The sequence below is a fragment of the Pipistrellus hanaki genome, assembly GCF_964339955.1.
Source record: "Pipistrellus hanaki genome assembly, chromosome: 14".
Lineage (NCBI taxonomy): Eukaryota > Metazoa > Chordata > Mammalia > Chiroptera > Vespertilionidae > Pipistrellus > Pipistrellus hanaki.
Window position 1 is genome coordinate 529,446 of NC_140516.1, and position 22,698 is coordinate 552,143.

The 22,698-nt window shown below is 42.2% G+C and overlaps 1 protein-coding gene across 16 annotated transcripts in view; it reads left to right on the forward strand.

Annotated features, from left to right (window-relative positions):
* The window catches only part of CCSER2 (coiled-coil serine rich protein 2), a 159,112-nt gene extending 136,644 nt beyond the window's left edge, over positions 1–22,468 (forward strand). For 9 of the 16 annotated variants that reach the window (XM_084904137.1, XM_084904149.1, XM_084904145.1 and 6 more), the window contains one exon: positions 17,295–22,468. In XM_084904137.1, the coding sequence (XP_084760263.1) occupies positions 17,295–18,098 (804 nt within the window). In that variant the 3' untranslated portion in view covers positions 18,099–22,468. Of the gene's footprint in view, positions 1–7,185; positions 7,271–12,044; positions 12,085–17,294 lie in introns of all 16 variants that reach the window. The other 7 variants (XM_084904147.1, XM_084904148.1, XM_084904144.1 and 4 more) reach the window with 2 other exon arrangements.
* Positions 22,469–22,698: the final 230 nt, after the last annotated feature.

The window sequence follows — 22,698 nt, forward strand, 5'->3', positions numbered from 1 at the left end:
CCTGATTGTACAGTGGTGGGGTCCCTTGGCCTGGCCTGTGCTCTCTTGCAGTCTGGGACCCCTTGGGGGATGCTGGAGAACAGGCCAGGCCAAGGGACCCCACTGATGCACAAATTCGTGTACCAGACCTCTAGTTTAAAATAAATTATTTTGGAGACCATTTACTGTAATAACAAAGGTTTTCTTTTTTCTTTTAAAACTTACACTTGATTCTTTTTTAGCAAGAACCCAACATATTTAAACAAGATGTTGATGACAGGGATGGAGAGATTCAGTGGGACTCTTTGGCAACATCTGGTTTGTCAGGTGGTGATTTGGGGAACCAAAGCCTGTTATATTAAAAATATTTACCAAGTTTAGTATAGGTTGTGTTGTCTTTTTAAATCTGGCTAAGCTTTTGGGAAGATTGAAAGTAATAATCTGAGTACTTGTTCTTCACCACTCCCTGCAATATCTTGGGACATTAAATGCCCTTCTTGAGACTCCCCCAGTTAGTTGAGGGTTATTTGATGCGTCTCAGAGATTTGTGAGGCATATGTCAGCATTTCCAGTGAACATTTCCTGGAATAAGAGGAAGAAACCTGGCTGCAAGGGAAGGCAGAGGATGGTGGAGGAGAAAGCGTCTGCCTATAATACTTGGGAGTGGCTATTTAGGATGTGGAAATAAATAGAAAAAAATAGATATTGCAGGCAGAGCCTTTCAGAAGAAGGAAAGTGGAGGGCCACTACCAGCAGCAGAGCAATGAAATGTGACTGTGTTGGGCCCAACATATGTTCTCATAAATATTTCCCTAAGAATTTTGGTATCACCTAATAGCTGCAAGTAAATTTTTAATTTCGAGAACTAACAGGAATACGAGGAAGAAATAAGGTATTAGAACAAGGAAAGGAAGGAAAGCAGATATCCACATACTCACTTACAGATATTTGTGCGCCCACTCTATTCTGGCACTGTCCTCATCTGAGAGTGTAAGATGAAAAGGGTGCACACAGGCCCAGGCCTCAAGATGCTTACAGACCTCCAGTGTGCCATGAATGGTGTTCCTCTGATTCTCTTCCTACCTTTGAAGAAAATGGGACCGAGAAGTAAGTTGTGCAACTTGGATACAGCAGTCTTAGGCCAAAGCAGGTTTTCTCCCTTGGAGGTAACACCTTAGTTGCCTGCCTTTGAGTGGCAGCACAGTGGGAAGGGCACAGGAAACAGGAGAAGGATCTGAGCTCCAGGAAGGAGGGCTCAGGCTTGGTCCAGTTAGAGGCCAAGATGACAACGACTTCCTGAGACACAGCTTCCCAGGTGTATGCTCTGTGGTAGGGTTTTAGCACTCCATTGCTAAAATTTTATCTTGTAGATAAAATGAAATGTTAGGTATTTTGTTTTATTTTTAAATCTTTATTGTTGAAAGTATACTTTCTATAGTTTGGTGCATACACATTTAGCATTGCTATGTCTGCTTGGAATTTTATTGACCATGCATGTAATTAGATCATGATTTTTTCTTTAAAAAATTTTTTTTTATTGATTTCAGAGAGCAAGGGAGAGGGAGAGAAAGAGATAGAAACATCGGTGATGAGAGAGAATCGTTGATTGGCTACTTTCTGCACGCCGCCTCCCCACTGGGGATTGAGCCCACAACCCAGGCATGTGACCTTGACCAGAATCGAACCTGGGACCTTTCAGTTCACAGGCCAGCAGATCGGCTAGGGCAGATCATGATTTTTTTCATCCAATCTGCTAATCTGCCTTTTTAAAAATACATATATATGTATATTTTTATTGATTTCAGAAAGAAAGGGAGAGGGAGAGAGAGGTAGAAACATCAATGATGAGAGAGAACATTGATTGGCTGCCTCCTGCATGCCTCCCACTGGGGATCAAGCCTGCAGCCTAGGTACATGTCCCCACTAGGAATTGAACCTCCTGGTTCATATGTTGATACTTAACCACTTTGCCACACCAGCCAGACCCAATCTGCCTTTTAATTGATGTCTATACTTCCTTTGTATTTAATGTAATAATTGTTGTTAGGGCTTCGGTCTACCAGTTTATTTTATTTTTTTCCTTTCTCCTTTTTTTTCTCTTTTTTTGCCTTTCTGTTTGTTACTTATACCTTTTTTAGAATTGCATTTTGATTTATAGTTAGTGTTTTAAGTGTATCTTTTTATGGAAATTGTTAGCCTAAGTGTTGTTATATGTCAAAGGTTCATAAAGAACAATAATAAAAGCAATAAGCCGAAACCGGTTTGGCTCAATGGATAGAGCGTCAGCCTGTGGCCTGAAAGGTCCTGGGTTTGATTCTGGTCAAGGGCATGTACCTTGGTTGCGGGCACATCCCCAGTAGGGGGTGTGCAAGAGGCAGCTGATCGATGGTTCTCTCTCATTGATGTTTCTAACTCTCTATCCCTCTCTCTTCCTCTCTGTAAAAAAATCAATAAAATATATTAAAAACAATAATAATAATAATAATAAAACCAATGAATCCCCAAAATAGTAATTAGTAAAAGTTGACGATGCTAACATCAAAAAGACAATTTGCAACCTGGGAGCATTCAAACTAAAACATGGAATGAAGTTCAGAGGTATCCTATATAATAAAAGGCTAATATGCAAATCGACCAAACAGCAGAATGACCGGTTTCTATGACACACACTGACCACAAGGGGGTAAACACTCAACGCAGGAGCTGCCCTTTGGTGGTCAGTGCATTCCCACAAGAGGAGCACCACTCAGCCAGAAGCCAGGCTCATGGCTGGTGAGCGCAGAAGTGGTGGCGGGAGAGGGCAATGCTAAGGAGCGTCAAGCCCAGCGGTAAGAAGCAGCAAGCAGGCGGGTGGTAAGGAGTAAGGGGTCACGGACTGCAAGAGGGTGCAAGCCAAACTGAGGGACCTCTCCCCCCTCCAAGTGCATAGATTTTGTGCACCAGGCCTCTAGTATTATTGTAAAGTAGTTTATATAGTGAGAAAACAGTGCCTGTTTATTCTCCACAATGATGAGTTATATTCGAATTTTCAGTGGTTACCTTATATCAACCTTGAGAAATAGTTCAAGTTTTAGTTACAATTTCCAGGGGCATAAGCAAGAAATGACCCAGGTCAAGCTATTCGTGCAAAATAATCTAAATTAAACTGTTTATGACACCAAACTGGTTTGTCTGCTCAGATAATTTTTAAGGCTGGTCTCCATTCTGTTTTGTTTTATTTTAATAATGTATTTATATTTATGTATGGAAACTAAGTATGGAAACCTTATTTTCCTTTCAGTCCCTTCCTCTCCCCCATTTTTAAGTATTTTAAACATTTGCTATACTTTCCTTAAGATCCATGGAAGACGATGTTAGAGCCAGGTGAGTGGGCTGGGCTGAGTCCATGGTGTTGTGCATTGTGTGTTTCCTAGCAGCACTTTGAAGGTGCAGGTTTTCCTGGAGACCTTTTTGCTTTTGCTTTTGTCTGTGTCCCTTGGCATTTCTGGGTGCTGGCTTCTCCGCCACCTAATGCAGGACACACTAGGCCAAAAGAAAACCCAGGAATTATCTACCATGTTTCTCCTCAGATTTAAGGGTCCCTGACTGGTCTGTCTTCTTAGCATCACCCTTCAAAATTGTGTGTTTGTTTTATCCTATATGATAAAGAGGTAATATGAAGTTGACTGTCACTCCAACACACAAGATGGCTTCCCCCATGTGGTCAAAGATGGCCGCTACAAGATGGTCTGCAGAGTAGGGCAGTTAGGGCTTACCAGGATGGCAGAGGAGGGCAAATGGAGGTGACCAGGCCTGCAGGGGAGGGGAGGGGAAGACCCAGGCCTGCATGGGAGGGCAGCTGGAGGTGATCAGGCCTGCAGGGGAGGACAGTTAAGGGCAACCAGGCTGGCAAGGAAGGGCAGTTAGGGGTGACCAAGTCGGCAGGGGAAGGAAGTTAGGGGTGACCAGGCCAATAGGAGAGGGTTATGGGGGCAATCAGGCTGGCAGGGGAGTAGTTAGCAGGGGTCTTCAAACTACGGCCCGCGGGCCACATGCGGCCCGCAGAGGAGTCTGATCCGGCCCGCCAGGTTTTTTGGGCAGTGAGCGCAGCCGAGGTGTTACAGTAGGAATTAGTAGTTCATATAGTCCGGCCCTCCAGCTCTCTGAGGGACCGTGATCTGGCCCCCACTTTAAAAAGTTTGAGGACCCCTGAGTTAGAGGGTGATCAGGCTGGCAGACATCCCTCGAGGGGTCCCAGTTTGAAGAGGATGCAGGCTGAGCTGAGGGACACTCCCCTCCCTAGAGTGTACGAATTTTCCTGCACTGGTCCTCTAGTATATAATTTCCAAGGTTGTTCGCTATACTTGGCAGGAGAAAGTGTCTATCTGTTTCATCCTGTGCTGGTACTGCAATGCCTCTTCTATTAAATTTTATTCACCATATGATTCTACTCTGTGAGTTACTTATCAAGAAGCTATAGTCCACACCAAGAAACGTAACAAAGCTATTATTCTAAGGGTAGTTGTGTGCACTAGAAGAATAAGAAAAATGTTTTATCAACATAATGAACAGAGGGAGAAAAACGCCCTGAGACAAGCATCCGCCAAGAAACGCAGGTGTGTATAAACTAGGGGGATGGCTACTGTAAGTAGGACAGGGAAAAGCTTTCGAAAATGTGTTTGAAATGTAGGGAAGTAGCCTCTCAGAAATCCTGACTTGGTGGTCTTGGTGGGGTCAAGATGGATTGTCATGTTTTTGTTTTTTAAAGATTCTTTACTGCTTGCAGTATGTGTCCAAGCCTGATGGAAGTTACAGTTTCATCTCTAGATAAACATAGTAACTTACTTTAATTTCATTTAAATTGACACAGTTATTTAGAGTCTGCTGGGGCTGTTAGGCAGAGGGGGTGAACATTTAGCAGAGCTACTGTGTTAGGAGGGACAACTTAGTCTAAAGTTGATTGTTTGAAATACCCTATAAAGAGAGTTAGAAATGAAGGGATAGCAGTGATTCTGGATGAGTGAAAACAGGGCAGATATTTGAGTAGCTGAATTACAAGAACTGAAGTTAGGAAGGAGCCATTCTGCCTGAGTCTGTCCAGGCAGCTGTCACACACCGCCGTGGGCTGGTGGCTGATAAACAAGAGAAGCTCCTCCCGGCAGCTCTGGAGGCTGGCATCTCTGTCAGCACGAGCAGCTCAGTGCCAGTGGCCACGTCCTGGTTCTCCGACAGGAGCTCCTGGCGTTTCCTGTTCTAAGAGCGCAGGTCCCAGGTGAGGGCTCCCCTGTGGCCTCACCTTCAAAACATCACATGGGGAATAGGTTTCAACATTGGAGATTTTAGGAGGCACAAATATCACCCTGCAGCACATCCCAAGCCTGCATCTCACAAATGAAGAAACCGAGGCTCGCAGAGGAGCTGACTTTCTCCAGGGGGAGGGTTTATGGAAGAGCCAGGAGCAGCAGGGGACTTGTTCTGCAGGCTCCAGAGAACCTGCTTCTGGGAGGCCTGTCTGCTGCCGAGCTTCTGTCCAAAAGCCCTGCCTGCAAGAGCCGCTCCCGTGAGGGGCAGACGTTGGCCCCGGTGAAACCCATCGGAAGCGGGGAGGAACCAAAACATTTATGAGAGCAGAATAGAGTTTTATCAGTATCATCTATGGAGAGTTCCTGGGGTCATCGCCCTATTAGGTATTTTCTAAGCTATTTTCAGAAACATCTATGGTAAATTAGTGAAGAAAGTGTAATAATTTTTTTTAAATGGATCTTTATTTACTAGGATATTCTAAAGGCCATTAATTCTACTTAGTAACTTATAGCTGGCTTCCCCCCCACCCCCTTCTTCAGCATAGAAAATGGGTCTTTTGTAAAAAATAGTGGATCACTTATGTGGAAGGGAGCAATGTAGAATCGCCCTGAAATAGAATCTGATTATACTGAACTGTGCCAGGAATGTTACTGATACAGAGGGGCAAACAAATTGTTATGCGGATCAGTGTTCTTGAGATTTGTCAACACCAGTCAACCACGTTAGTAATCTCCTAATTACACCGTTTCTATGTCAGACTAGTTGGTCTGAAACATTGTGCACACTTTCTTTGGCAGATTGAGCTGGGTATGACGTACAGGCTCCTTTTCCTGGTGATGGTGTTTGAATAGTTTTGTTTATTGCTATGCTTCAGTCAGGGAGGAGGCGAGGAAGAGGAAGACCTGAGACCCCTCTGGGTCTGTAGCCGGCAATGGCTGGGTCCGGGCTGCCGGTCACTACTGAAGCCAGTTAAGCAGACACAGCTAGATCCTGTGTGAGCATTCATTCCAATCCTGCCCATCATGGGCGAGCAGCTCCAAGGGGCTGGCGGTTCTGGTTTCTCACAAAGTGGTTCATCTTCCATGAGAACAGGCAGCTCCAAACGGGGACGCTGCATTGCCAGGTGAGCCCAGGCCGGAATGGGACTGCCAGCCAGGTTAGCATGTGCCTTCTCTGATCAGAATGAAACAGTCATGGCTCCCCAGCATTCTGTTTCTGCCCTGTCAGTTCTACTTGTGTGGCATTGAACAAATTCTTTTTTGAAGACTCAGTTTTATCTGAAAAGTAAAGAAACTTAAGTAAATGACATTCAGATGTATTTTATTTTTGACAATCTCTATTAAAAATAAAACTAAGGAACCACAGGTCATTCAAATTAAGTAGCTGCATGTCAAATGCTTGGGTGTAGTTACTCTCACAGCATCCTTAGTCTTCTTAATGCTGCGTTGGTTCTGCTGTCTTTAGCTAATGGTCTTTGTCTACTAATCCTCTGAAAGCATATGACTTAAAAAGAAGTACAAATTTTTGTGAGGTAATTTTTTTATTGCCTGATTGATAATTGATGTTTTGTTTCTGTTTAACACCTACAGTTTATCTCCCCTTTTAAATGCTTTCATTTTTTGCAAGACTGGAATATACTACTTTAAAAAGGGATATATGAAGATAAACGTAATGTGTGTCAAAGAATATTTTATTTTTTGTGTGTTAAATACAAATATTAGAAGAAAATAATTTTTATTAAAATACATGAAAAGCAAATCAGCTGGAAATTGTGTTTTTTAATAATTTGAGCTGCCTATATTTAAAAAATGAAATCTGTCTTCTCATAAATACTATTGTGTTATTTTTTAAAGTATGACTGGTTTCTCTATTTTTCAGTTCCCTTTTTTATTATACCTCCCTACCCCGTCTTTCTCCACACAGGGTGGGTATTCTGCTCCCTCCTTCTCTCCTTGGCAGGGCTCCTTCCAGGGGACCCCACGGACTGTGCCACCGCACCGCAGACAGAGTGAGTCTGTGTCTCTCACTCCTCTCCCACCCACCTCCCTCCCGGAATTTCCCTCTGCATGCTCTGCCCCTCCCAGCACCGCCCTGCTGCTCAGTGGCCTGCAGGCATGTGCTAAGCCAGCACTGCCTGGGCTCTCCTCTCTTACCCGCCCTTGTCCTTCCACTGCATGGAAATAGACTTCTACTTAGAGCCTGCAGAAAGTATCTGACTCCTTTTTATTCTAAAGCTGTAACACCTCCTGCCAGTGGCCCTAACCCTGCCACCTTCACCTGTCTCCAGTGCATTGTTCTTTTTCATGGCCTTGATCTATGTGAATAAAAATTGTTTTTACCTAGTTATGTTTAAGATGTCCACTATCCAAACAGTGTGTCACTGCCAAGCACATGTCTGAGGATTCCATGTGGAACTCAGTGACTCCGAGTGTTCTGGGGGAAATTATGCTATTAGTAGTGATATAATGAACAGATGCATACCGGTTGTGAACAGGCTGACCAGACCATCGCACATTTCTTTAAGCATTTCCTAATCAAAAGGCTTTGACTACTTTTCACTGTCTTCTAAAAGAAAAATTTTTAAATCAATTTTCAAGGGTGGTTTTTAATAATTAACATTTCCTTTTAATTTATCAGCTGCTTACAAGTACAAAAGAAATGGCTTTTGAATGTGCATGGTTTACTAACATTTCTAATGTGACTTAAAAAGATTTGTTTACATTAAATATGCTTTCCAAAACATTGTATATTATTTTATATTATGTACTTAAGTATATCTGGTAAGTGGGTTATATTTTATCTTTTTTGAAAAGTCACCCAAAAAAGCTAATGTTAATGAAAAAGAGATATAAATATTGTTAGTCACTTTCATGGCCTTCTCCACAGATTTATCCTGATTTGTGATTCAGATCCATTTTTTCATAAATTATCCTTATCGATGTGAGACTTGGAGGACCTCGTTTGTGGAAAGTGACGACTGGACTTTTCTTAGCTTTCAAGAGAGCTGAACTTGAAATGTTTCTTTTGAGAAGAAATAGGCTCTATCCTAGTACACAATTTTGAGTTTACTCTGAGAACAGCTGTAGCAGTTAAACAAAATCATCATTTTTATTTTTTAATGATAAATTATAGAGAAAGAAAAGGGTATGGAATTATGGAAGCAAATACAGTGTTTTTTCAGAATTTTTTTCCTACACTACACATATTCAGTGAAGTTAATATGTGATTCCTAGTGCGGATTGATTTGGGAGAATTCTGTAAGTGATGCTCGATGGTTGAGAGTGTTCACCTACATTATAATGTTTCATTAATACATTCTTCCTGACGCCCTCCTAAGTATCAGCTAAGTGAACTGCCTTTAATTCTAAATGTATTGTAGAAGCGGGTAGGATTGGCTGTTAGTCACCAGGCAATCTGTTTAGCTCTTTTTAATGGATAGCGACAGTAGACTTTGCCTGGCAGAGCGGCTCAGTTGGCTGAGTGTGGTCCTGTGCGCTGAAAGGCTGCCAGTTTGACTCCTGGTCAGGGCGCATACCTGGGTTACCTGGGTGGCAGTTGATCCCCAGCCTGGAGGGCGAGTGATTGATGCTTCTCTCTCACATCAATGTATTTCTCAATTTCTCTCTCTCTCTCCCACCTAGCCCCTCTCAATAAGCTTACCATAGCATGAGGCTTTACAAATAAATAAATAAGTGAACAAATAGTAGACCTTCGAGCATAAAAAGATAGCCTGGTCGCCATATGCAGAGTGACACAACTCACGTTGACAGGGAGTGTTTAGCTTTGGTCACTCAGGAAGCTGCCCTGGCCAGGGTGCGCTTAGCCAAGCTTAAGAATAATTCTGGAGAAATGGAGATAAAAGGAAAATCCTAGTCTTCAAGTATTTTTTTCTTTCTCGGGACATTTTGACTTAATATTCCTTTTCTCTGGTGTTTCACTAGTCTCGGTGAGGATGTTTGACCTCCCCTCTCCAATGAGAGCTTTCTCTGGGCAGCAGAAGCATCTCCCGTGGGGTCCTCCCGGTCCCCAGGCACCGCGCGTTGGTCCCCATTGACTCGCTGGCATCGGGCGGCGCTCGGAGTCCCAGCTGCGGGGCCATCCACAGCGCGCCCCCGCGGGCGAGGCTAACAAACCATTCCTGAGGCCGCAGGCTCCGCAGCAGCGCTTCTCCCTGTGGGTCCTCACAGGCTGAGAACCGCAGGCAGGGTCGCCTAAGACCATCAGAAAACACAGACATTTACATTACGATTCATAACAGGAGCAAAATCACAGTTATGAAGTAGCAACGGAAATAATGTTATAGTTGGGTCACCACCTCACGAGGAACTGTGTCGGAGGGCGGAGAGCATGGCGTTAGGATTGGAGAACCGCTGCCTTACAGCCTTCAGGCAGGGCCCGTCCGGGGGGAACCGCGTTCAGCACTCAGCACTGTGTGTGCAGCAGACCCTCAGATAAAAGATGCCCGGAGTAGTCCTTCCTCGGAGGGCATGTGACACTCTCAATTTTCTTCTCAATTTTTGTTTTGCTTAGTTTCACATAGTGTCATTATGTGAAATTTCTTACATACTAGTATTTCTTGAAAACATCATTTTAATGGCTTCATGGCATTACATTATCATGTGGATATACTCTAATTTATTTAATAGTTTCCTGTTGCTGGGCATTTGTATTGTCTCCATTTTTCCTACCTATAGAGACACTGCTGCAATGCACGCCATTCTCGCGTATGAATCAGTGTCAGCATCTCTGTGCTTCAGCAGGTTTCCAGGTGATGGTAACGAGGCTGCCTCTGCAGGCACTGGTGTGCTGTTGAGGGGGCGCTAACCCGCTCAGGCAGGGTGGCCTCACCCCGCAGCTAGCCTCACACAGGGAAGTGCATCGTTTCCGTGCTGTAAGAGAAGTGAGCTTAGAGTGACTTACGTTTTCCAGTGAAAGGGACTCTAGTGTAACTCAGTAAAAACAGGACTGTTGCGTTTTACAGTGAGCTACTTTTTGAAGGCGGTTACTGTAGAATATAGTTCTTTGTTCATTTTTGCAGCTAATTCAAGTGTAGTATTGCTTAATTGACTAGAAATGTGCCTAAAACTCATGTTCCAGGAGACTGTCCTCTAAGCGTAGGCGGAAGTGCGTTTTTCTCTCCACACCTTGCAATCAGAAAAGTCGGTGGCACCGTCCGGGCCTGTGCCCCTACCCGGGGCCCCTGCTCCGGGGAGGTCCATGCGTGGGGTCAGACCAGGGAATGGTGCTGCTGTGAAGTTAGTTTTTTTTCCGAACCACTTTGCATTTCAAAACTAGATATGATGGTTCTGTGTCTTAGAGAGAGGAAAATTAAGTATCTTATACTGATTGTGCCTGTGTAGTAAATGCTTACTTAGGTCACTATTATTCACTGATAGGTTTATTTGGAGGGGGGGGCTATTTTTTTAATTTTATCTTTTTATTGAGTTTATTGGGGTGGTCAAAATTATACAGGTTTTACGTGCACAGTTCTACAACAGGTCATCTACACACTGAAGCAGTTAACTGATCAACTTGGAAGAGCCAATGATTTATTTGAGAGTTAGTTTATCATTTATAAGTAAGGTGTCCTTTCTAAGCTCTCTGAGAGTGCAGGCACCATTGTGAGCCCTGAGGAGAGAGCAGCAGTCCTGTTTCCTAGAGGCCCGGAGGCGGGCAGCGGCTGAGTGATTGTAGAGCGGAACTCATTCCCCTGCAGCGGCTGCCCTCGTCTTCAGGGGAGACCGTTAGAGACCTCCAGGGGATGCCTGAAACCGGGGTGGTACCGAACCCTATGTATGCACTATTTTTCTTTCTGCACACACACCTTTCAACTTAAAGTGGACACACTCTGTGGTTTCTCTTGGGCATATTTGAATTGCCAGCATCACTATCTTGTGCTATGGAGTATTAGTAAGTAAACTGAGTGTGGCTTGACCATGAGCTCTGTGGGGCTGTGCACACGGGTCCAGGGCTCCTAAGTTACTACGGCAGGTGGCACACATAAGCGTGGATGTGTGTGGACTTAGGGTGGTTTACACCCCGTGGGTCTCCAGAGTGAGATTTCATCAAACCGCTCAGAACAGCACGCAGCTGAAAACTTAGGAATTGTTTATTCCTGGTATTTTCCATTCATGTTTTCAGACCATGGCTGATGACACGTATCTGAGACCGTAGGTTCCTGACACTGTAAACAAGGGGGACTGTGGTTATACCAGGGACTCGGTTGTGTCTCCATCTCTACAGTGATGTGTGAGCCTCACTTACCGTTGAGAACATTATATTTAAGACATACACAAAGATCAGATTATGCTTTTATCAGTCTTTAATGCAGCAGCAGTCATAAAAGTAAACGAACAAATATTGAGTTGTGTTAAGTTTATAATGTGGAAGACTGAAATTATTAAAAAATAATTTCTATTTTCTTTGTAAGGGATTACATGTAGCTAAACCTTTTTAGATCTTTGAAGTATGAATATTAAATTATTTGGAAAAATTCTTCAAGTGTTTCCTTTTAAGTATGAGAACTTTTATAGACGCTGTTCTGTGGATATAAATATTTACTTGTGATAACTTGCAAGAAAATATAACACTTGAGCAAGAGAGTATAAATCTATTAAAATGTTTTCATTTCATACAAACACGTTAAGAATGCCTAGAAAAAAACAGAGGCAGAGCAGATACAGCTGGCTGCTATAAGCCAGGCAGTTCCTTAGTGGTGTATGTGCTCTGACACCATTGTCCTGTCTTTTCTTGTCTCTGCTCTCCCATACGCCTTTGGCAAGGAGTTGAGAAGTTAGTCCATTACTTCTCTGACAAAGCGTGGTACAGTACAATTTCGGATTTTTCCTACCACCTTCCTCATAGTCACTCTTTTGTTTTTGCTTTCCCCCCCAGTTTGCATGTTGCATGTCAGAGCCTGCATGAAATTACAAGCATGTTAAAGATGGCACCATTTCCATCTTTCTTTAAACCTTTCAAATGTATTTAATAATAATAATAAACTTGTATGTGTTAAGAAAATAATGTTAAGTAATTCCTGTTTTCTATTATGCAATAACATTATGACATTTGAGAACTTTTCCTACTTTCTGCCTTACAGACTTTGACGTCTTTTTACTCTTATCGGGACTTAATATAGCTAGCTGCCATTTTATTATTATTGGTGACTTTAGGATGTTTACCGAAACTAGTATGAGTATTATTTCTTATGGTAATGCTAAAAATCTTGGAATTAGTACAAACGGTGAGGGTGAAGTTCTTAGTGATGAGTGCTGATTTATCTGTCCTGGATTCAGTGTATGTTTTCAAGAGGGTCACCACTTTCCCCAGAAACACCGCTCCGCAGTGTGGCCTGAGTGTGCGAATTGTCCTGTGTGCTATAGATCAGCTAAGAAAGAAATGGGACATTAGTCAGTACCTGAATGCTGGTATTGAATATGCCTGTTGAGTTTTTAAAATAATCCTCTGGCTATGTTGCATATTCAAAAAGTCTGTGAACTCATTGGAATTACCCAAATAGTACAAATAATAAAGTTTTAGCCCTGCATTTTAAATTCTCTATGGGTACAAATTCCTGTTTTGCCATTTGATAGAGTGTGTGAATTTGGACATCTTACTTAAGTTTATTTAACTTCAGCTTACTTATTTACCAAAAGAAAACATTATCTTTCACCTAGGGGTCTTGTGATAACTAGAGATCACATGCAAAATTAGAGTCTGACTACTGCCCCACAGGAAGACGGAAAACCTGTTCTTGGCCCTAGCATAATACTCCTCACGTGTCTGTAATGTTGTCATTCGCTGCTCACAGTCATGTGATGTGGCACAGATATTGCTAGGAAATTCCATCTGAGTAGTAAGATGATTCACTCAGTATCTCACCCATAGTAAGTGATAGACTCAGGATTTAAAACCAAATCAGTCTGACTGTAAGAGCTAACTAAGTGATTCACCACTCTGTTGTGCTAGCTCCTTCCGATAGCCGTTTATGACCTTTTTCTGAATGGAAAAGTGTCTTGCATGCCCTAACTCTGGTGTCTCTCCAGAGAGGAGTCTTGACTTCATGTCATATCACATATAACTGCCGTGGATTTAAAACATTTAGGTGTGACTGGCATTATTGAAACCTCTTACTCTGTAGCAACTAATTTATTACTATACTGCTATAGAACTTGCCTTTCTTTTTCAAGACCCAGTTACAAACGACCATGGCTTAAATTCATTGTTTTCACACCTAAGTCGTAGATAGCATTTATTGAGCATATTTGCTGTGCTAGGATGGCTTATGGTAAATATTCTACATGAATATTGTGAGATGTATTTAGCTATTAGAAAAAGAAATAGCTGAATGCTTGTTAAGATAATTTTCACAACTCATTTTATCCACAAATTTGTAGTCTCCAAGTAAAACACATTGTGGCTTAGCTGGTGGGCCATTATGAAAGGTGTTGTGTTCAAGTTCAAAGATAATCTTTCCTGTTGTCCTTCTAATCATGAACCACTAAGCTAACCCTAAACTTACTTAGGGTAAACATTTTTATAATTACTTTTTTCATCAGTGTTGTTTTTATTAAGCTTGTTTTTATTTGATTATTAGTGCTGCATCATTGACCAATAGGGAAGTATCATTTTGATAATTTATTACCAAAGAAGTAATTCTGGTATATAACATTCACTAATATTAATTTATTTGTTTTTCTAGAAAATATATATGTCCATAAATATATATATGTGTGTGTGTGTGTGTGTGTGTGTGTGTGTGTGTGTGTGTACACACACACAAACACTAGTGTGGGCAAAAGTAGGTTTACAATTTTATAGAAAAAAAGACATGCAGGTTATGATTATTAACTTTGCATTTCATATACTCACAGCCGTGAACCTACTTTTGCCCACCACTTACAGTATACATTTCCTACTACAGGCCTGGTGCACAACATTCATGCACTGAGAGGAGCAGGGCAGGGTTCCCTCAGCCCGGCCTGCACCCTCTCATAGTTCGGGACCTCTCAGGGGATGTCCCGCAGTGGCCTAGGCCAGCAGTAGGACATCCCCTGAGGGGTCCTTAGTGCTGCCACCACCGCCTGGTGGTCAATGCGTGTCATAGTGACCAGCTGTCCCCCTCTTCGGTTGATTTGCATATTAGGGTTTTATTATGTATCAGATACTAGGGATTCCAACTACAGCAACAAAAAATGAATAAAGCTGGTACATGCCTGTGGAAGCTCCTAGTCTCTGGTTATCTTTGTAAACATCGCAAAATAGACATTTAAAGATGGCCATTGAAGATGCCTACCAATCCCTTGCACAATTAATTATCCAATAGTGCTTATCACTAGCACTAAGACCTTGACACTTGTAACCATTGCTTCTGAAAATTCTCAGAATAGTATGCTGAAGTATGTGTGTCTAACTAAAGTAAGACTGAAAGTTTACTGGGTCCAGTTAGAAGCACTTAGCTCTTTAAGTCTAGGGATGGGTCCACATGTTAAAGTAACCAACCCTTCTACAAGTTGCAAGGACCAAGGAATGAAGTTCTACTTGTTCGTGCCTGATGGCCCCTGTGGTGGGGTTCCTTGCCCGGAGTCCTGTGGGCTGAGGCTGAAATGGGGAGCAGCTTCCCCAAGGCGTTTGTTCTGTATGGGGCAGCAGGCATCTTGCCTCTCCAAGGCCAGAAACCTGCAACAAGCTTAAATCCCTCCTGAGCAGGCAGGCAGGTGAGCGATTAGGAGCCAGCAGTCCAGGATGGTGAGGGGGATGTCCTCCGAGGCGTCCTGGATTGGAGAGGGTGCAGGCTAGGCTGAGGGCCCCTTCTCCCGGCCGTGCACAAATTTCATGCACAGGGCCTCTAGTTTAATATAAGCAGATATCTTTCTCTCTGCTATATTTCCATTTAGTTCTCTGATAAAGTAGTAGTCAGTTGGATAATATGAGTAATCAGAACAGTGCAAGTGGATAATTTATCTACAGTTTACAGTGTCCCTTTTCTGGAGATTTGATTTTCTTAATTTATTACTTCACCATAATTAGAAAAATTAGGGTGAAGTAATATGCTTTTAGCACATATTTATATCTTTTTTTGCACTGGCAGTAGACATATTATGATGAAGTCATTTTTTAAAATTGTTACTGATATTTTCAAAAGTCTTAGTCGCTTTAAGATGTTTAACTTGTAACTAGTTTTTGAGGGTGAAAGGGGAAGACAAATAGTCATTCAGTTGCTTTTTTTTCTCTCTTTGGAGATTTCAGTTTGCTTAACATGGTCCTGCTCTATATTTTTACTGATTTTTCTAGTGTGTGATCACATCAGCATGCTTGTTTTTCCAAGGAAACCCCAGGGAGAGTCTTCTAATTAGTTACATGGTGATTTTATAATAGTACCCTCACTCTTCTTTTTTTTTAGAACCTTCATTCTTGAAGGGCAATTTACTCATCTCTGTGGTGATTTATTGTGAAAATGCCCACTGACTTTAAAGTCCAGGATATTTCACTTGAAGTAAAAACTGAGATAGCTTATTTATTTTAAACATCCTCAAATAAGAGTTTAATGTAATGTCCTCAGTATGGATTGATTTTGAACAGTCATTGTCTTGATTTCATTATTTTTTAAATAGCAAGTCAGCCCTTTGCCATCATGGCCTCTACCCTCCATGTCCCAGCCCCTGGTGACCCGCTGTCACCTGTCCCTGGCTGCTGACCCTGCCTTCCCCCCGCTGGTCCCGGAGGCGGGGAAGGCAGCAGGACAGGGGGCGCAGCATGCCATGAACAGAAGTTAAAAATGCTGTGTAGGTTTGTTTAGTTTTAAAAAGTTATTTTATTCTTGGATTCAGACCTATTTTATTAGTAAAAAAAATAAAATAAAATAAACGGTCCTTTAGTTTCATGTTTCAAAGCGCCATGCCAGACGTTTTGATACTTTGAGCCCACATGATGTAATAGGAAAAGGTTATGTGTAGTACCCCGTGTCAGGCTGGGACCAATAGGCTCTGCCCCATGTAAACTACTATCTGGGCTATTGAAAGAAAACTTTAAGATTCATATTTCTTTGCAAATGCACAAAAGTAACGGAAGTAGCACATTTCCTCTGATTGTATAAACTCTAACCGCACAGTGAGCGCCAGGAAAGTGTGTGGAACCGGGGCCTCTTGAGAACTTAGCTATTGCAGGCTTCTGAGCTTTAGTTCAAGTTACAGGCAATTTGAAATTTGTTTAATCTCAGCCATCATTCCAAAGCTGGCCATCTCTAATTTTGTTGAGTGGGCGTTAGCTCTCGGGGAAGGCAGATTTGCTTTCCGCGTGCCAGCCATAGCAGAACCTTGGCCGATCCCTCAGATGGCAGTGAGACAGACAGATAAGGGGCGAACATATTTCATTCTGAAACTTCTCAGCAAGAACATTAAAGGCGGGCTAGCATTAGCTAAGTGCATTGACCTTTTTTTGTTTGTTTGTTTGTTTGTTTTTACAAGTACAATTTCATATCTACTGAAAATATAAGCTTACTTATAAACCTTATTTGCTGGTAATTTTAATTCTCCATAAGGACTGCACCTTGACACATTTAAAGGAATTCTTCTCTTTGTCAAGTGTGATAAAGTGGTATACAGCTTTCCTTTTCAAAAAAATCTTAAAAGTTGGTCATATTCTGGGCTCTTTATGGAGATTAAACTAAAGTGCTATGGAAGTCCTCTGTCAAGCTCTTACATATAAAGTTTTAAATATGTAATGAATCAAAGGAGGCAGAAATCTTGTTTCAACAATAAATCCGTACTTTTAATATTTTTCATTCCTCCTGTTTAATTTTGAATCTTGTTTAGTGTTTACTGCCTGTATCAATTTTGTTTGCATTTTCATTCTTGTAGTGTGTCTCATGAATTTAGTTGAATGTTGTAATTTATTTTTTAATTTAAAAGAATCTCACATACTTCTTATATTAAAACATAGTAAGTACCAACCCAGACAAATTGGAACTTATATTAATTCTGGGAGGCATTTCTAAAATGAGTTGTTGCTAATGTTGTTTTTAATTTTAATAGCCTCAAGTACTACAGCCTTCCAGCAGCCTTCCCAGACCCACAGACCCCGCCCTGGGAAAACTAACAAGATGGCAGCCTAGCGAGGACCGCAGTGAGCACGCGGCCCAGGGCGCGCGTCCCGGGGCCGCACGCCGCCATGACAGCTTTGCACAGGACTCTCAGCAAGAACGCAGCGGTGGCCTGGAAGGCCGCCCTTTCTCTGCCAGCCCACAGCTCGCTGAGGAGGTGGCTGAGAGTGCGCCTTCCAAAGCAGGCTGGGACGTGGCCATGGATGCTCCAGAGCCTTATCGTTTGACAAATAATCCCATTAAAGACACGCAGGTGGTACCCACTTCTTCTCAAACACTCACCCCATCGAGTGCGGGAGACCAGGCTAAGAGAGGGGGAAGAAACCAGTCTTTACCGGAAGACGACACATCTCAGCTCAAATCCTTGCAGCTTCTGAAGCCATCCAACTTGAGTTCTTTGGTACCTCCTTCAGTTCCTGAATCATCGCCAAGTAAGAACTCGCCAGTAATTGCACCATGTAATTCAGCAAAAATTCAGCTAACATCTAGTCAAACAAATCTTGTAAATAATCTAAATCCACGAGCATCTAAGCTCCGCCCTCCTTCTGGCTCTTTCAAACAAAAACAAATAAGCAACCCCCGACCAGAGCCTCAAAACTTCCAGGCCAAGACAAGCATCCCCAGGCCATTGGCAAGAAGGAAAGAAATCATGCAGAATCCCAATGGCAATTTGAATTCTGGGGATTGTCTATCGTCTAATCGATATTCTCGTCTTCCCAAACCAAAGATACACTAAGTACATAGCCATCACCTGCCAACATGTCTTTAAAAAAAACACCTGTTCTGTAATCACTTTACATGCAGTTTGCTGCCATGGTGGAGGTTCCATTAAAAGCTTGCGAATCTTAAAACATTAAAACATGGAATCTTCTACTCGTTTGGGCTCTTCCATTCTATGTCTGGTCGAAGCACACAGCAGTGAAGTGTAATTGTCTTAGGTGAGCGTTAGCTTTCCCGTCAGAGGCCCACAGCGGCTCGCCCGTGGCCACCCCCGGCCGCCAGGAAAGGCGCAGCCCTCCGGAGCTGGCGACACAGGCCCGTGGCGCCCTCGTCCCCTTAGGTCTGTATTGGTGTGGTCAGAGCCTCCCTCTTTTTCACTAGCCCCTTGTGAACAGGGTTGGTTTTTAAGTAAAGATCTGCTGGTAGTGGGAGGCGGTAGGTAGTCTGTACACAGGGTTCTGGAAAGTTCTATGAGAAAGCTCTATGATGAGGCCTGGCCTTCAGTGGAGAGCTGTGAATTCTATCTTTCCTAGCTAGGATCAGCAGGCTGCTCTCAATATTAACTTACCGAGTGCCCAGGCTAAAATGTTTCATAGGCTGTATAAACCAATTACCTACATATCACTCTAACATTTTGTTCATTCGTGCACACCACTGTGTTTGCTTTTGGTACTTGATAAATTCTGGAAAGCTTAAGGCATCTTGAAACCTATATCCTAAAGGTATATTCATTTGTAACATTGGTGCTAGAGTTTTGCTGGTAATTCAGTTTTGGACTCTAGAGGCTTATGCATTCATGGTAACTGTTTTAAAATCCTACAGTGTATATTTTAAATTAAGTCTTTATTGTAATATGTATTATTTATTGACTTTCTGCTAATATTTGAAGACCAGAATAATGGACTTGAAATATTTGCACAAAATTTGGATGGGATATAAATACCCCATGCATAGGGAGTTAGACTATTTTCTGTAGCAAAAAAGGCTAAACTATGTTGGCAATAATGATAAATGGAAGTAGACCTTCTTGAGAAAGCTGGAGTGCACAGAGCTTCTGCTGAGTTTTCAGGGCCCCTTTATGTTGGTGTGTATTTGAATGTCAGTTTCTTAAAAAGTAGGTTTGGGAGAGAAATGGAACTAGAGAGTGGAAACTGTGTCCTGTGAAAGGTGTGAAAGGGTATTTCAGGGGCAGTACGCTTCCCCGGTGCCCCAGGAAGAGAGCTGGGGACGCGGCCCGGAGCGCCGCCTCTCCAATGTGCGCACTCCGACGCTCCTGCTCTCCAGGTCATGCGTCCGGAGGGGTCCTCCTGCGTGGCTCCGGCTAGTTCCTGTCTTTCGGAGAGATGGGCTTTCTCAGTGTAGATTTTGGTTGTGATCAGCTGACCAAAAATGTATCCAAAGGAGTTCTTAGCCACTCAGATTTCTAGAGATTCTTTTTTTAAATGTACACATGTGAAATTGCCCCTTTTTAGAGAAATAACAGCAGTACTTCAGTGTAAATTTTAAAAATGTTGATTGATTACTACCATTTTGAGGGTCCTTCCCATAGAGTTCCAGTGAATCTGCCCTTCGCCGGGGACAAACCATTCTTTGATTTGGTAGCAGGCGACGCCATACTCTCATTCGGCAGCACTTGTGTAGGAGAAACACTAAGTTCAGAAACTTTTCGCATTGTCCGGAAGGCGTTAGTGTCTGGACGCTGCAGCAAAGCTCTGTGTGTGCGCAGACGAGCAGTGGTGGCTGCAGCTGTGCGTGGGCACAGGCTCCTCCGTTTGGAAGGAGCAGGAAAGCGGGCCTCATGAGTTATAAATGGGTGTTATTACACTACAGAGCGGGTCCCCAAAACATATACACCCTTTAACGGCTGGTGGCTCACAGAGTTTTCCCTCCTTTCAGATTTAACTGATTTGAAATATAGTGCAGGGTGAGGCCAGATTAAGCTTTGAACAAATAAAATTTATCCTAAAATGCCACTAGACTTTTAATGAGGATTTAAAAAAGATAAAGCTTGCAGTCAACAAATTGGGGGCGCACAAACATCAAACAAAATTATTCTTGATGTTTGCTTCCCGTTGTCAGCAGTGCCTGGACCAAACCAGTCATCAGTTTGAAAATAGGCATTAACAAAAAAAATATTCATTCCTGTAGATTATTTTAAATTTTGAAAGTGGACTATATGTTAAGTAAACACTGACTTTATAGTAATTCAAAATGTATGTACACTTTGGGGGACACACTGTATTCCCTACATACCGCATCCTGATGAGTCAGTAGGCTTGGCTGACTTGGGAGTTGATAGACACACCGTGAGAGGGCGGCTCTTTGGGAAGGACAGTGATGGCCCTGGAAGGCCGCGGGAGGAGAGGAGACCCCGCGGAGGCTGCGGGCTGAGTGCGGAGCAGAGCGGAGCAGGTGCTGAGGACGGCAGGCGCTCATCTCTCACTCAGGCATCCGCCCAGCATCGGAGCCGACCTGCAGCCGGAGCACAGCAGACTCTGTGTCACAGTCATTAGTAGGCCTTTATCTTTAAGTGAAAAGTTTTAAATTTTTATATTATTTTTAACCCTCTAGTCTGAAGTCTGCAGTTCTTTTATTCGGATATCTTCCTGCTCTTTTTTCTCCCCAATTAGTATGCAGAAATATGAATGAACCCATCATTTCAAACTCTCTGTACCTCTGTTGAGCCTTAGTTTTGGCAGAAGGCTCATCAATATACTTATGAAGCATAATACATTTAAGAAAAAAACATTGAGGATGCTTGCACAAAACCAACAAAGTATTTGCCTGTAGTTTTCTTTAAAATGCAAGAATATTGTGTTAGGCTGCTCCTTAGTAAATGCTAAGTTGGAAATGAGATGAGGATAGAGCTTGCCTGATTTAGCTTAATCTCTGTTTAATGCTTCTGTATATCAACTCTGTATGTCACTTAATGCACTTCCTTCTACACACACAGTGCACTCAGCCTTCACTGAGGAGGAGATCAGGTCACTTTTATCTTAGTCCCTGTGATTTCATGAAGATGGTTGCAGTGCATGAATTCCAAGTCCTAAGGAAGTTTTCTGGGGATTGGCTAAGTCACACATCTGTAAGAGAGAAGAATTACTGAGTATGTGTAGTGCATACATCGGGCTGTTAACGGGATGCACATACAATTCTTTAGAGAAAGCCTGGCGTGAGGAGTTTATCCCCCTGGTGCAGAGGGTTGGTGCACTAAAGGACCGTGTCATTTAGATGTGAAAGTCATTAGCGCTTCTAAAGACTGAGGCCCTCTGACATTTCTCTCTTGTAGTCTCGATTTAATTTGTGCAATATTTTCAGGCATATAAACTACTGTTTTGTATTTATATAGATATTATATATTAGGGAACCTATTAAATATTTTAACAAGAAATAACCTGAATATGAAAGAAAATATCAGATTTGCACTTTAAATGAGCTTAACTGCTTGGAGCTGTGCCTGAAATATCTAAATGCCTCCTATTGGGAGTGACTTTTTTGTTGGAATAAATTTATCTCTAGCAGTTGCTGTTAGAAGTACAGTTGTTGACAGAATTACACCCTCCATGTGCCACTTTTCTCATAAAGCACTAACTTCTTTGAGTGTTTCATTGACCGCTTAAGTATTTCACTCTGTGTCAACGAGAACATGACCCTCCTGTGGCTGTCACTTCTAGTCTTCCTGTAGCACAGATGGTGCTAGGCACGGGCACCACCTGTGGAGCAGCTGTCCCCAGGGCACAGAGGATGGGCTTTGGAATCCCTGAATGGGCTTGCGCTAAAGATCAGCAAGTCTGCAGCACATTCTGTTCACTGGGATTACACAGTGTTTCCGTGTTTATGGGTTAGTTGGGTGGTTGTGTTTGCATGCCTATGCACACATTAAAATTAATTACAAGCTGTAATACAAATACCTGGTATTTTCCTTGGGGATGATGGCCTTGCTATTTTTCTTAATTTTTATATTTGAATTAAATTATCTAATTTCCACACCTCCTTTCAGTGTTTTTGCTGCAGGAATTTGAAAGAATACATTTGAATAATTGATTATGATGGTGGGTGACAATCTACAACTATGCTATTAATTAAAGATACATCAGATGTTTTAACTTGAGAAAAAGCTATCCATTTTCTCCTTGGTAAAGCATTGCCATAACAAAAACACTGACCTAAAGAATTTAAAGTCTCTAAGTCATTATTAACTAAAACAAAAACACACCAGTCTTTAATATCTGCAGTATTGTTTTTCCCATTGATTTTTAAAAAACCTGTTCACAGTAAATACTGTATATTAGAATTTGCTTGTAAAATGAATTATAAAACTAAATGTAAAGTCTCCTGAAAATGTTGGTATAGTAAATAAAAATAAAGTGCATAATTATAAAACTTTTCTCGTTCTCAACATTGGCTTTCATAGTGTTACTTTTTCTTGGATATCGTTTTCCCACAGATTTATTAAACACTGTTCATTTGGTTGATTTTGTTTGTTTTCAAATTCTGTCACTTAACACACTTCCTTCTACACCCACACCATATGCCAGCCTTCATTGAGTAGTGTTCAATAATAGTTTGTTGTGTTTTCACAGGTTCCGTAAATTAGAATGCTGCATAAAAGTGGA